Below are 13,224 nucleotides of genomic sequence, written 5' to 3'. Positions count from 1 at the left end.
GTTTGTTTGTTTGTTTGTTTGGGTTTTTTTAAGTGTCTAGCCCTGTATGGTGATCTGAACCCTTGACCTTGGTGCTGTAACACCGCGCTCTAACCAAGTGAGCTAACCAGCCGGCCTTGAATTTTTCTTCTTACACTTAAAGATTTTAACAACAAAAAAATCAAAAGAATCGTATTAACTCCTACACTGAAACTGTGGGGCGCGAGGACGGGAGCTGGGAGACCAGGAAGGAGGCCTGTGCATGGTGAGCTATGACCCACATGGGGCCGTGGAGAAGAGTGGTTGAAGTTAGGGCCATCAAGGGTCTGGATGGTTAGCTCAGCTGGTAGGAACACGGGCTTATAACACCAAGGTCATGAGTTCGGATCCCCGTGCTGGCCAGCTGCCCAAAAAAAAAAAAAGATTATTTTAACTCATGAGGGAGAAATAACAGCGTGTTTGGATGCTGGTGGTGGGAATAATTAAGTAAAAGAGAATGACGGAGGAGAGTGAGGGGGCATCTTTTTTTTTTTTTTTAAAAAGATGACCGGTAAGGGGGTCTTAACCCTTGACTTGGTGTTGTCAGCACCACTTTCTTCCAGGTGAGCTAACTGGCCATCCCTATATAGGGATCCGAACCCGTGGCCTTGGTGTTATCAGCACCGCACTCTCCCAAGTGAGCCATGGGCCGGCCCTGAGTGAGGGGCATCTTTCCTGGCTGGCTACTAAGAGAAAAGCAAGGCCAGGACCTGGGAAACCTCTGCAGCTGTTGTCCTGGACTCACGTGGCCTCTGCTGGGAGTCACAGAGGCGGTGGGACCTGGAGAAGCGGGCAGAGAAGGGAAGGCAGTTTGAGGAAGAAAGTACTGCACTGGGGTTGGAATGTGGCACTCACCACGTCATACGTGATCTTGTTTAATCCCCACAGCAGCTCTGTGTAGGAGGCACTGCTGTGATCCCCACTTCACAGATGAGGAAACTGAGGCTCAGAGGGACAAGCCTGCTTGAGGTCACACAGGCAGTTGATAGCAGAGCTGAGACTTGAACTTGGATCTGGCTGATGCCCAAGCTTGTCCCCACCATGATGTGGCATTCCCAGCACCCTGGCCATGGTGGGGCCATAGCAGATGGAAAGGGACATGGGTGTTTGGATTTGAGTTTGGTGAGGGTCTGGGTAGTCAGCGAGCCACTTTGGAGGGGAGGGTGAGGTCATCAGAGGAGACAGAGGCACCTGGGATGGGGCAAGGTGGAGTGGAGCTCTGGGCAAAGGCAGAGCCTGGGCAGGAAGGTCTGCAGAGCCCTGAGGAGCTGTCCTGGGGACCAGACTTGGGGCATGGGGTGACAGTTGCTGTAGGGCTGGGTGGAGGCCAGAGGGTGTGGACAGCGGAGATGAGGAGAAAGCCTGGGCCGGCAGTCAGGATGTTTGTAGTGAGAGTGTGCCCAACCACAGAGGGGAAGCCAGTGTGCCGGGCGCCAGGCTCCATGATAACCCTGATAATCATGATGATCATCGCTACCATTTGCTGAGTGATGACTAAGTGCCAGGGGCTGCACCAAGCCCTTTATGATGCATCTAACATCATGCCAACCCCTTGAGGAAGGTGGTGTTATCCCATCATGCAGGTGGGGAAACTGAGGCATGGGGCAGCAAGGTCACTTGTCCAAGGTCACAGAGCCTGCTGCTGTGGCATAAAAGAGGAAGGACAAGGAGGCAGCCTCAGGTGGGCAAGAAGGGAGGGGGAGCCCGTAGCACATCAAGGAGAGGAGGCTCAGTCTGTGGCACTGGTGCTGGCTCCCCTGCAGCTCGCGTGGGGTACCTGCGAGTACCTGTGAGGAACCTGTCCTGCAGATCCAGCAGCCATCCTGGTGCAAGAGGCCATGGGCGCCCCCCCACCTTTGGGCCTGCCCTGCCCTGGACTGTTCCCAGAGGCCGTGGCTCACTGAGGCATGTGGCCAGGGTGTTGGACCACAGGCAGAGTAGGGAAGGCCTGGAGGTGGGTGGGTCATTTGACTGGGCCTGGGCTGCTGCGTGGGCCTTGGCCTGGGCCCCTGTAAAGCAGGCAGTTAGGGTTGGGGCAGAGTCCTTAGCAAAGCCAGCCATCCAGGGAGGTCTGACAGTCTTCCCCAGGGTTCAAGAGCTCAGGCAGGACCAGCAAGACCCCAGGAGGGGCAGCGCAGGTTCCGAGGCAAACTCTCCAGTTTCCTATGGCTGCATAACAAATGACCAGGAACTTAGTGGCTTGAAACCACACACATCTACCATCTCACATTTCTGTGGGTCAGGAACCTGGCATGTTTTCACAGGTTCCTGTGCTGAGGGTCGCACAAGGCTGAAATCAAGGCATTGGCTGGCTGTGTCTTCATCTGGAAGCACCACAAGGGAACAGTCTACCCCCAGACTCCCTTGTTGTTGGCAGAATTCATGTCTTTGTGGTCATGGGACCAAGGTCCCCGGTGTCTTGCTGGCTGTCGGCCAGACTGCATTCAGTCCTGGAGTCCTTCCCCGAGACCCCTCATAGTCCCTGTTGCATTCCCAGCTCCCTGTCTCTGACCTCAGCAGGGCACAGTCCCTTCCCAGGGCTCCCGTGATGAGGTCAGGCCCACCTCTGTATGCTCCCTTTCAGATGAACTCAGTCATTTAACCACGGGAGTGATATCCCATCAATACTCACAGGCCTGCCTGACTCAAGGGGCAAGGATTACACAGGACGTGTGTGTCGGGGTGGGAATTGTGGGGTCCATCTTGGAATTCTGCCTGCCACACCAACTTTCCATACCCTCTTTCTGAGTCCACTCCCTGAAGGTGGAACCCAAGGCAGTGACTTCAGCCCTCTGAGCCTCAATTTCCCTCTCTGTGAGGTGGGTGGTGCTCCTAGATCCCCCTCCAAGGGCTGGGGTCAGTGGCGAGAGAACCCAAGTGAAGAGACATGCTGCTGGAGGAGGGGGAAGGCCCCGTAAAGAGAAGCTCACGTTCTGCTCCACTGCAGGATGAGTGGTAGCCAGAGTGGCGCTCACTACTTACGATCTGTCAGGAAACGCGCCCAGCGCTGGCCTTGCGTTCACCCTCACTGCCTCTCTCTGTTGCAGGAAGCCCTGGGAGCAAGTCCCCAAAAAGCCAAAGAGGAAAAAAAGTAAGTGGAGCCGCAGCCTCGGGGCAGGTGGGGGAGTAGGAAGGGGAGTAGGTAGGGAGGCCGAGGCCCAGAGAGGCCGAGCCACCACCTGCACTGCACAGTTGGAAAGTGGCAGAGACAGACCCCAAGCCCAGGTCTGTGTGTCCCCAGAGGAGTCCTCTTGGCTCCTCCACTCTCCTACTTGGTGCATGGGGGTCGGCCAGGGAGAGCCAAGCAGAGGGAACAGCTTGTGCAAAGGTCTGAGGGTGGATCGTGTGCCAGCCTCATGGGGAGCGAGGTGCAGGCAAGCAGAACTTGCGGGATGGGGGTCGGCCAGGGAGAGCCAAGCAGAGGGAACAGCTTGTGCAAAGGCCTGAGGGTGGATCGTGTGCCAGCCTCATGGGGAGCGAGGTGCAGGCAAGCAGAACTTGCGGGCCTGGAGCTTGTCCCTTCGCGGGACAAGTTGGTGGAAGTCCAAATGGCTGGATCTGAACAGCTCTGAGTCCTGGACCTGTGTGTGGAAGTCCAGCAGGGTGAGGGCCAGCGGTCTAGGGAAGGGTCTGGTGGCCGTGAGCCCCCCTCATTCCCCACTTCTCACAGTTCTCCAGAGGCGGGGCTGAGCCAAGACCGTGACTCTGAAATCCCAAAGGGGTGGGGACTGAGATAACAAGGCACGGTGCTCAGCTGGAGGGGGCTGCTGGTGGGTTCCCTACTGTCCCCATCTCGTTACCAGGCTGGAGACCCTAGGCACAATCCCTGGGCCCCTGGTCATGTCCCAGCCTAGGAGGGTGGGGCGCACACCTTCCTCCCACAAGGCCCAGGCACCAAGATCGTCACTAGTTTGAGGTACCATTTGTTTCTCAGGCATGTGCTGTGACCAGCTCTGTCTGTGCCCCGTCCATGTCTTCACTTCTCCCTGGCAGCCCTCAAGGATGGGAATCCTTATCTTCTCCTGGGCCAGAGAGGGCAACTGAGGTTCTGAGAAGCTGAGTCACTTGCCTGGGGCCACCCAGCTAGGCAGTGGCCGTGCCGGGACTGGATCCCAGGCGGTCTGGCTCTGCCATGCCCACCCTTTCACAGCACTGTCTCATCCTGCAAATGTGTGCTAAGCACCTGCTGTGTGTCAGGCCCTGTGCAGGCACTGGGGATACAGGAGGAACAGAACAGAAACGTCCCTGCCCGTGGGGAGCTGGCATTCTAGGTGGGAGTCAGACAAGAAGCATGCAAACAAATAACCATAGTTGGAGTCTAGGTGCTACCAGGAGAACAAGGGAGGTGGGAGCCATGGTAGATTCAAGGCAGAGGAGGGACGGGACCTGACTCAGCTGTTCACAGGCACCTCTGGCTGCTGTGAGGGGGTGCAGGTAAGGACAGGAGCCAGGGGACCAGGACAGAGGGACTGCACAGGTCTTGGCAGGAGGTGTTGATACTGGTGATTAGAACAGCAGCAAGTAGCTAACGATTATTGCGCACCTACTTTCTGCCAGGTTGCACTGTTTCTGTGACTTCACTTGGTCAATGAGGACAGTCCCTAGCCAGTCTCTGTTATCTCCAGGGTGTTGAGCCTCAGTTTCCCCCCTGTAAATCAAGTGCAGGCCTTGATAGGGCTCAGGAGGGTGTCTCAACCCATGGGAGCCAAGTTGCCATGGGGGCTGAGCCCTGCCCCTCACTCCCACCCCTGGTCCTTTGTCCCCAGGGCGGCGACGCAATGTGAACTGCCTGAAGAATGTAGTGATCTGGTACGAGGACCACAAGCACCGCTGCCCATACGAGCCGCACCTCGCTGAACTGGACCCCACCTTTGGCTTGTACACCACAGCCGTGTGGCAGTGCGAAGCCGGCCACCGTTACTTCCAAGACCTGCACTCACCCCTGAAGCCACTCAGCGACTCAGACCCCGACAGCGACAAAGGTGGGTCCGCAGGGCGAGGCCATTCCGCAGCCACTCCTGGGGTGGATCGGCCTGAGCTCCCCACCAGCTTCTGGCCAGTGTCACCAGCACAACAGCATCCGCATACAGTACAGTGGCTCTGGCTTCAGGGACAGAGTGCAGACTCGGTGGGCCAGGCCAAGCCCTTCCTGTACTTGCAGTCCTTGAGCCCTTGTGGAGCCTGAGGCGGGGAGCTGCAGTTTGCCCATCTGTGCCCAGGGCCAGTCCCAGGCACGTGGGGCCAGGGACAGGCACACTGGGCGCAGACTCAACAGGGCGGGTGCTGCTCTCCTGCCTCCTGGTGATTTCCTCCCGCTCTTTGTGGGCTTCTGTTACTTCTGGTCTCATTCTCTTTCTCTCTACCTTTTTTTTTTTTCCTTTTTGTCTTTTTTCGTGACTGGTAACGGGATCGCAACCATCGGTGTTGTGCCCGTACCGCGACTGGCAACGGGATCGCAACCCTCCGTGTCGTGCCCACACCGCGCTCAACCAGTGAGCAGACCGGTCTCTATATGGGATCCGAACCCCGTGCCCGTACCGCGACTGGCAACGGGATCGCAACCCTCCGTGTCGTGCCCACACCGCGCTCAACCAGTGCGCAGACCGGTCTCTATATGGGATCCGAACCCTCGGCGGGAGCGCGGCGCCGCCACCACACTTCCAAGCGCTGCACTCTACCGAGTGTGCCACCGGGCCGGCCCTCTCTCTACCTTTTTTTGGTGGCTGGCCGGTACAGGGATGGAACCTGTGACCTTGGTGTTACAACGCCACGCTCTGACTGGCCGGGCTAAGCGACTGGCACTTTCTCTCTGTTTTTCCTGGCTTCTCTCCCCACTGCTCCCTTCCTTGATCTTTCATGCTCTGTTTCATCGTTCCCTCCTTTCTCCTGTCTTCTTCCTGCCCCCACCTCTCCCTCTGTGTCTCTCACTGTCCCTGCCCCTCTCCCTACCATCCCACGCTGGTTACACTCGGGGCTGACACCTGCTAAGGGCTGGGAGGGACTCTGTTGGCCCTGCTGGGGAGCAGAGGAGACCCCGTGGATGGCGAGGGGGCAACCTGCTGCTGCAGGGGCTGGCATGACTGTGAGCAGGTGATGGTGTTGCTGCCAGCACCCTGCAAGGACCGAGGGTGGGGTCAGTCACTGGGGCTGAGCCCGTGCTGGCAGGCATCTTGGAGCAGGTGGCATCCCAGCTGGTCAAGGGGAAGCCGTGGGCGAGAGGTGTTCCGGGTGGGCACCCTCACCAATGGCCATCCTGCTGTGCCTCGGCCAGGTCCCAGCGTGCAGCCAGCCCCTCAGCTGCCCTGTTCTGAGCTCAGCGCCTGCCCTCCTCTGCCTGTCACTCCCCCTCACTGTGCCCCACTCCTGGCCCTGCCCCGAACCTCCCTGAATCTTCACCACAGCCCTGTCATCAGTTGTTCTCGGCAGTCAGGGAACCCTAGGTCCCAGGGGTAACGTGACTTGCCCATCTGTGATGGCTGAGGCTGGGATGGGGGTGGCACCTAGAGGAGCCCCTTCACACCCAAACCAATTGTGAACTCCAGATCTGGGCTCTTGGGAATGAGTTCTGTGACCGATTAGCCAGGTCTTCTGGGGGCGCTAGTGAGGGAAGTGGCTGTGTCCCCATGTCCCAGTCCTGTTCCTGTGGCAGCACCCCTTACCTGCTCAGTGCCTGGGGTGGCCCTGCCATCTCTGAGTCGGCAAGAGGACACCCGCTGGGGCTGTGGGAGCCCAGGGTGCATGGCCATTTCTGTCGCTAGTGTTGTTATTAGCTGGAGAGAAATCCACTGTCAGCCTTATTAACAGTCAGACTACAGCCTCCCCAGCCCCCTCTCACTCAGTGACATCCCCCTCCTTCAGGGTGGCACCAGGGGACTCAGCCCCTGCAGACAACAGGACAGCTGAGAAGTTACTGTTAGAAGGAGGGGCTGATTCCACCCCGCACCCTGCTGCCGCCCCAGGACCACCAGGAGTGAGTGGGCCAAGATTCAGGGCTGGGGTATCTCACTGCACTGCCTGCAGGTTCATTATGATGATAATGATGATAAGAAACATTTCTAGGGTGCCCACTTGGGGCCCCCTAGTGTCCTAAGCCCTTTACATATATTTACTCGCTAAATACACAACCCCCTGCCTCCCCCTGTAGGTACCACTGTTATCCCCAGGCCCAGACAGGTCACATGAGGTGCCACAGCTGGAGGAGTGGGCACTGGATCCAACCTGGCCCCTATGTGCTCTCCATGTGACCCTCTGGGGCTGTAGGACACATAGTCCCCAGACAGCATGCCCCAACTGTGACACAAGTGGAATTGAAACCACAGTCATTCAGTTTTGCTGTCCCCAGTTTCTCCCTGTGTGTGGACTTTGGCACTGAATGCCTGGCTAGGGTGTTAGTCCCCTCGGCCTTCATCACAGCGCTGGACTGAGGTTCATTTGTGCATACAAACATGTACTCACTGGGTACCAGGCAGCCTCCTAGGCACTGGGGACCCCCTTCCTTGTGGAGTTTACATTCTAGAGGGGAAGCAGATAGTAGACAAGATAAACAAGTAAGATACTGAGTGTACTGAAAGGTGGTCAGTTCTTTGGGGAGAAATAAAGGAGGGAAAGGGGACTGTTTGAGACGGGCTGGTTGGGGAAGCCTCACTGAGAAAATACCACCTGATGCAGGGTCTGACGGAGAAGGGGATTCAAGCAGAGGAAGTGCTAAGGCACTAAGGCCAGTGGGGCTGGAAAGGAGGCAGGAGCAGGAGGTGATGGGACGGGCGGGTCATCAGGGTGTGTGGCTAAGCTGAGGTTTTGGCTGCTGCACCAAGTGAGTGGGGAAGGGTATTGATTAGGGAATGCCAGCCGCGGAAACAGACACACCCCAGCTCCTGTGACGAACATACCAGTTTGATTGTCACAGACAAAGTCCAGTGCCCCCAACCCTTAGGCCACCCTCCACCCTGGGATTCGGGTTCTCCTCCTATGGCTCCAGCCTCCTTCTGGGTCCTTTCTGGCTGGCAGGGACAGACAGGTGGAGGCTGGGCCCTGGAAGGTGATGTCCACTCACATTCCATAGGCCCCAACCCAGGCAAATGGTCACACCCACCTGCAAGGGATGCCGGGAGATGTAGTCCACCTGGGTGCCCAGAGGAAGAGACAGACTTGATGAGTAGCTGGCCTGTCTGTTTCACAGGAAGTAATGAACAGGTTCTCAGGAGCTGGGGGACCAAGGAGAAGGGGCTGCACTGGTCATGGCAGGGGGATGATGGAGCCGGGACCAGTGTCTGCAGGGGAGGTGGAAGAAGGAGTCAGTCTGTGAGTGGGTGTATATTATATGCAGCACTGCCAAGTTTTGCTGACAGATTGGAAGTGGGTGTGAGAGAGAGAGGAGTCAAGGATAGCCCCAGGACTTTGTCCTGAGCAACTGGAAGGACAGAGCTGCCAACCGCTGAGACGGGGATGCCCGTGAGCAGTGCAGCCTTTTCTGGAGGGAAGATTCGGAGCCCAGTATTGCCAAGCTGAGTCTGATACACCCATGAGACCCCCACAGGGAGCAGCAGAGGAGGCCGGGGATGTAGAGATCTGTAGCTCACCAGGGAGGTCCAGGCAGGAGCCACACACATGGACCCGCCATGCCAAGGGTGGTGGTTTTTTTTTTTTTAATCATAAGGAGCCCCTTTGGAACACCCCTGAGTCTATGCCAATGGGGAGACTCATGGTGGGTCTACAGGATGGCTTCAGGATGGGGACTGTGACCCGAAAGACCAAACATATGAGCAGAAGGCAGAACTCCCAGCCTCACCCCCAACCTCCAGGAACTGGATGGGCTGGAGATCGGGTTGTAAAAACTCTTGAACAGTGAGGTTCAGAGAGCTTCAGGGTTGGTGGACACTTCAAGGGGCTGGGGGAGTAGCACCCCCAGACAGGACATGAAAGCCCTGCACCCTTTCCCCCACCCCTTGCCCTACGCATCTCTTCCGTTTGGCAATCTCTGAGTTTTATTCTTTATAATAAAGCTGTAATCGTAAGTAGAGCACTATTCTGGGTTCCATGAGTTGTTCTAGCAAATTATCAAACTGGTGGATGGGGTCGTGAGTACCCGCTGTTTGTAGCCAGTTGGTCTGACATACAGGATGGCCCAGGGCTGGCAGCCAGCATCTGAAGTGGGGACAGTCCTGGGGACAGAGCCCTTTAACTTGTGGGATTTGACGCTCATGCCAGGTAGATAGTGTCAGAATTGAATTGAGTTGTTGGACACCCAGTTGGCTTGGAGGATCAGAGAACCCAAGAGGGGCTTTACCACCATCAGCCTGAGCAAGACCCTGAGGAGAGGCCCCGGCCTGTACCTTCCAGGCCTGCAAAAGCCAAAGAGACTCAGAACGAGCCACCAGAGAGGGCCCAGGAAACCAGAGTGTGGGTCTGGAAGCTGCAGGAGTAGAGTGTCTCCAAGGAGCAGGGGTGGACAGGGACAGTGGGGATTGAGAAGTGACTGCTATTTTGGGTCACAGTGCCCAGCCCCTGGTGAGCCCTCAACAAATACTAACTGCTGCTGCTATTTTTTTTTATAAGCTGCTGGCTGGTAAAGGGATCTGAACCCTTGACCTTGGTATTACAACACTGCACTCTAAGCAACTGAGCTAACCGGCCAGCTCCCTACTGCTGCTGTCATTCATAACTGCCCCTTTCTTCTGTCACCGCAGTGGGCAATGGCATGGTGGCTGGCAGTTCTGACTCATCCAGCTCTGGCTCCGGCTCCGACTCTGAGGAGCCCCCCGAGGGCCAGTCGGTCAAGGCTGCGGCGGCGGCAGTCACCCCCACCAGCCCGGTGGGCAGCAGCGGCCTCATCACTCAGGAGGGTGTGCACATCCCCTTCGACGTCCACCACGTGGAGAGCCTAGCTGAGCAGGGTACCCCCTTGTGCCCCAACCCTGCGGGCAGCAGGCCTGAAGCCCTGGAGACAGTGGTGTGCGTGCCAGTGCCCATGCAGGTGGGCACGGGCCCTGGCGCCCTCTTTGAGAATGTGCCACAGGAGGCATTGGGCGAGGTAGTGGCCAGCTGCCCCATGCCAGGCATGGTGCCCGGCTCGCAGGTGATCATCATCGCAGGCCCTGGCTACGACACCCTCACAGCTGAGGGCATCCACCTCAACGTGGCGACGGGCAGCAGCGCCCCCAGCGGTGGCGGTGGCCTGGGCGAGGAGGTGCCCTGCACCATGCTGGAGGGCGTGGCAGCCTACACCCAGACGGAGCCTGAAGGCAGCCAGCCCTGCGCCATGGACGCTGCCACCATAGCAGGCATTGAGACCAAGAAAGGTCTGGAGGGCCATCTGTGGCCTCTGGCAGGGCTTGGGTGGGGACTGGGAAGGGGAGGGCCCTTGAAGTGGGCTCCTCGGCATCCTTCGTCCCCCTTGGACATTGCCCTGTGTCCACCCTGTAGAGAAGGAGGACCTGTACATGCTCAAGAAGGAGGAGAAGGAGGAGCCTGTGGCTCCAGAGCCGGCGGAGCTGGCAGCGACAGGGCCTGAGAGTGCAGAGCCTGAGGCGGAGGCGGATGGCGAGGAGCTGGACGGCGGCGACATGTCAGCCATCATCTATGAGATCCCTAAGGAGCCTGAGAAGTGGGTGTGGGGGTGGGCAAGGGCAAGGGCAAGGTGCGCCTGGCAGCCCCACCACTTGCCTGGGTTGGGGAAGCCCTGACACCATGGACCGCTTTCTCCCCAGGAGGCGGCGGAGCAAGCGGTCGCGGGTGATGGACGCCGATGGCCTGCTGGAGATGTTCCACTGCCCCTACGAGGGCTGCAGCCAGGTCTACGTGGCCCTCAGCAGCTTCCAGGTGAGGCTACCCTCCGAGCAGCCTGGAGGCCGGAGAGCATGGTCCCATCAGGTGCCACTGCCCCCATGGCCTGTCTGCTATGAGTCTGCCCCAGACCAGCTGGTCCCAGAAGCTTCTCACAACCCCCACCTCCACCTCATAGCACTGAACATCGCCTTGTCACCTTCCCTTCCTGCCCTCCAGCCCGCCCTGGTCTCTCTCCCCGGAGACCAGGTGGCCATGACCTCACCTGGCAGCTCCCCACACACACACTCCCCTCTTCTCAGCCCTTCTGAACTCCCCCCACCCTTGCCCAGGCCACCCTCTCTGTTCAGGACGCCTCCTCTCCCTTGACCCTCTGAGCTCAGCTCAGCATGTCCCTCCCACCAAGAAGCCCACCGCAGTCCCCCAGAGCCAGTTAGGCCTGTGAGTCCAGGGTCACTGCCCCAATGGAACATCAAACCTGGAGTTTGCCCTCCAGAGTCTGCACGGGGTGCCCCCAGGGGCAGAGATGGATTGTCATATCCCTACACCTGTCACAGAAGGCAGCACCAACAGGCCTTTGAGTTTGTCAAGCCATGTTTTCATTGAGCATGTATTGGGCACCTACTGTGTGCTAGGCCCGGTGCTGTGTGCTGGAGCCACAGTTGTTCTAGTGAGTTACAGAATGAACAAAAGAATGAATGAATTAGGCACCCCAGGACACTGTAGCACCTTGGTGGGGGACCTGCTGTGGAGCTGACAACCCTGGAATTCAGTCCCAGCCCTGCCCCTGCCCACCTGTGGGACACCAGCCAAACCACGGAGCCTGCTGAGCCTCACTTTCCCCATCCACAAACTGGGCTAATGGGTGGGCTCTTCACAGGGTTGGCTGATGCCCCAGCCCAGAGCCTGGCACATGGTAGGTACTCAGTAAAGCTGCTCTTTGACCCCAGCTGTGCCCCTGGGAGTCTTCTACAGGTCAGGGACATCCCTCTTCCGTCGTCCAGCCTGGGCTGGCCCCAGCCTGCCTCCCAGCTGCCCTCATCTCTCCCCACCTTTGAGAGCCCCTCAGGTCAGCCCACAGCACCCACTCTTGTCCCTCTTGTCCCCAGAACCACGTCAACCTTGTGCATCGGAAAGGGAAGACCAAAGTGTGCCCTCACCCTGGCTGTGGCAAGAAGTTCTATTTATCCAACCACCTGCGGCGACACATGATCATCCATTCAGGTTAAGCCCTGGGCCGGGCTGGAACTGCAAGCTGGGGACATGGGCACAGGCCTGGAAGCTAGGACTTGGGCAGGCAGACCAAACCCCGGCACTTGGGCCCTCAGGCCATGAGGCTGCCCCTCTTGGAACCTCTGCTATGTGCCCAGAAGGCTGGAGCTACTCAAGTCACAGTGACCCCAACTATTACAAATCATGTGGAACTGGGCAGCGGCTGTCTCCTCTCCACCCCCATGAGCAAGTCTCACAGGGGACTTAGGGGACAGGTCTAGGGCAGAGCAGAGACAGTCGAACCACCTTCCAGTGATCTCCCCAGAATGCCTGTCATGTTAAAAAACCACTTGTTTTTCTTTTTGCTGAAAAAATTTGTTGCTTAAAAAAGACAAAAAAACCCAACATTATAGAAATACTGAATGCCAGAGGTGACAGTGCCACCTCTCCTCCAGATTGAATCTGTGGCAGCACCTGCGGCCATAGGTGACAGGAGGGAGGAGAGCTGGACAGGGCCTGTGTTTCCACTCGCAGTAAAGATGTGGGTCTTCCAGGAGGGCTGGGGACAGGATGGCAGGGCCCTGAGGGGCAAAGCTTCCAATGTTTTGAGAAGCCAGAACTTTGGATTTTTATGTGAAATCGCCCAGAGTTCAAACACCGGGGACAAATTCAGACCCTTCTTGGCTTGGCAGTTTGTTCCCTGTACCCGTCAGTACGCTTTGGGGACCCAAGTTCGCATCCCGGCTCTGCTCGGTCGCGGGCCTCGGGCTGGGCTGTGAGCCGCGCACCGCACCCCGAGGATGTGGGGTTGGGTCGGCCCTCGCCAGGAGGCCTGGGAGACGCAGGGAGACGGGCCCCTACTCCGTCTCTGCAGCAGTCAGAGACACTCCACAGCCTCCCCCGTCCCGAGGCAGCGTCCTCAGTGCCGCGTCTCCGCCGTCCCCAGGTGTCCGTGAATTCACCTGTGAGACCTGTGGCAAGTCCTTCAAGAGGAAGAACCACCTGGAGGTACACCGGCGCACGCACACCGGCGAGACGCCCCTGCAGTGAGTGACAGGCCGCCCGCGAGGGGACTGGGAGGGAGGGGATCCGAGCAGGCCCCGGGGGCAGGGGGCTCTGCCCAGTTCCACCTGCGCTCCCACCCCCAATGGCGCCTCCCCTCTCTGCCGCCGTTCCCGCCCCCGACGCCGGGCGCCCCGCGCGATAAACATT

The 13,224-nt window shown here is 58.3% G+C and overlaps 1 protein-coding gene across 1 annotated transcript; it reads left to right on the top strand.

Annotated features, from left to right (window-relative positions):
• Nucleotides 1-2,905: 2,905 nt before the first annotated feature.
• ZNF653 (zinc finger protein 653) lies at nucleotides 2,906-13,062 on the top strand. Its single transcript, XM_008586532.1, has 8 exons — nucleotides 2,906-2,973; nucleotides 3,066-3,109; nucleotides 4,785-5,000; nucleotides 9,705-10,316; nucleotides 10,441-10,621; nucleotides 10,725-10,836; nucleotides 11,910-12,024; nucleotides 12,959-13,062. The coding sequence occupies exons 1-8, from the start codon at nucleotides 2,906-2,908 to the stop codon at nucleotides 13,060-13,062; spliced, it is 1,452 nt and encodes a 483-aa protein (XP_008584754.1).
• Nucleotides 13,063-13,224: the final 162 nt, after the last annotated feature.

The sequence above is a fragment of the Galeopterus variegatus genome, unplaced genomic scaffold (genome assembly GCF_000696425.1).
Source record: "Galeopterus variegatus unplaced genomic scaffold, G_variegatus-3.0.2 Scaffold4011, whole genome shotgun sequence".
Taxonomy (NCBI): domain Eukaryota; kingdom Metazoa; phylum Chordata; class Mammalia; order Dermoptera; family Cynocephalidae; genus Galeopterus; species Galeopterus variegatus.
This window is presented reverse-complemented; position numbering and strand designations above follow the sequence as displayed.

Bases quoted from the DNA above. Each gene is read 5' to 3' on its own strand.
- ZNF653 (XM_008586532.1), top strand. From the start codon at position 2,906: ATGCTGCTGGAGGAGGGGGAAGGCCCCGTAAAGAGAAGCTCACGTTCT. The intron at 10,622-10,724 runs GTGGGTGTGGGG...CTTTCTCCCCAG, and splicing joins ATCCCTAAGGAGCCTGAGAA to GAGGCGGCGGAGCAAGCGGT. The intron at 12,025-12,958 runs GTTAAGCCCTGG...CGCCGTCCCCAG, and splicing joins ACACATGATCATCCATTCAG to GTGTCCGTGAATTCACCTGT.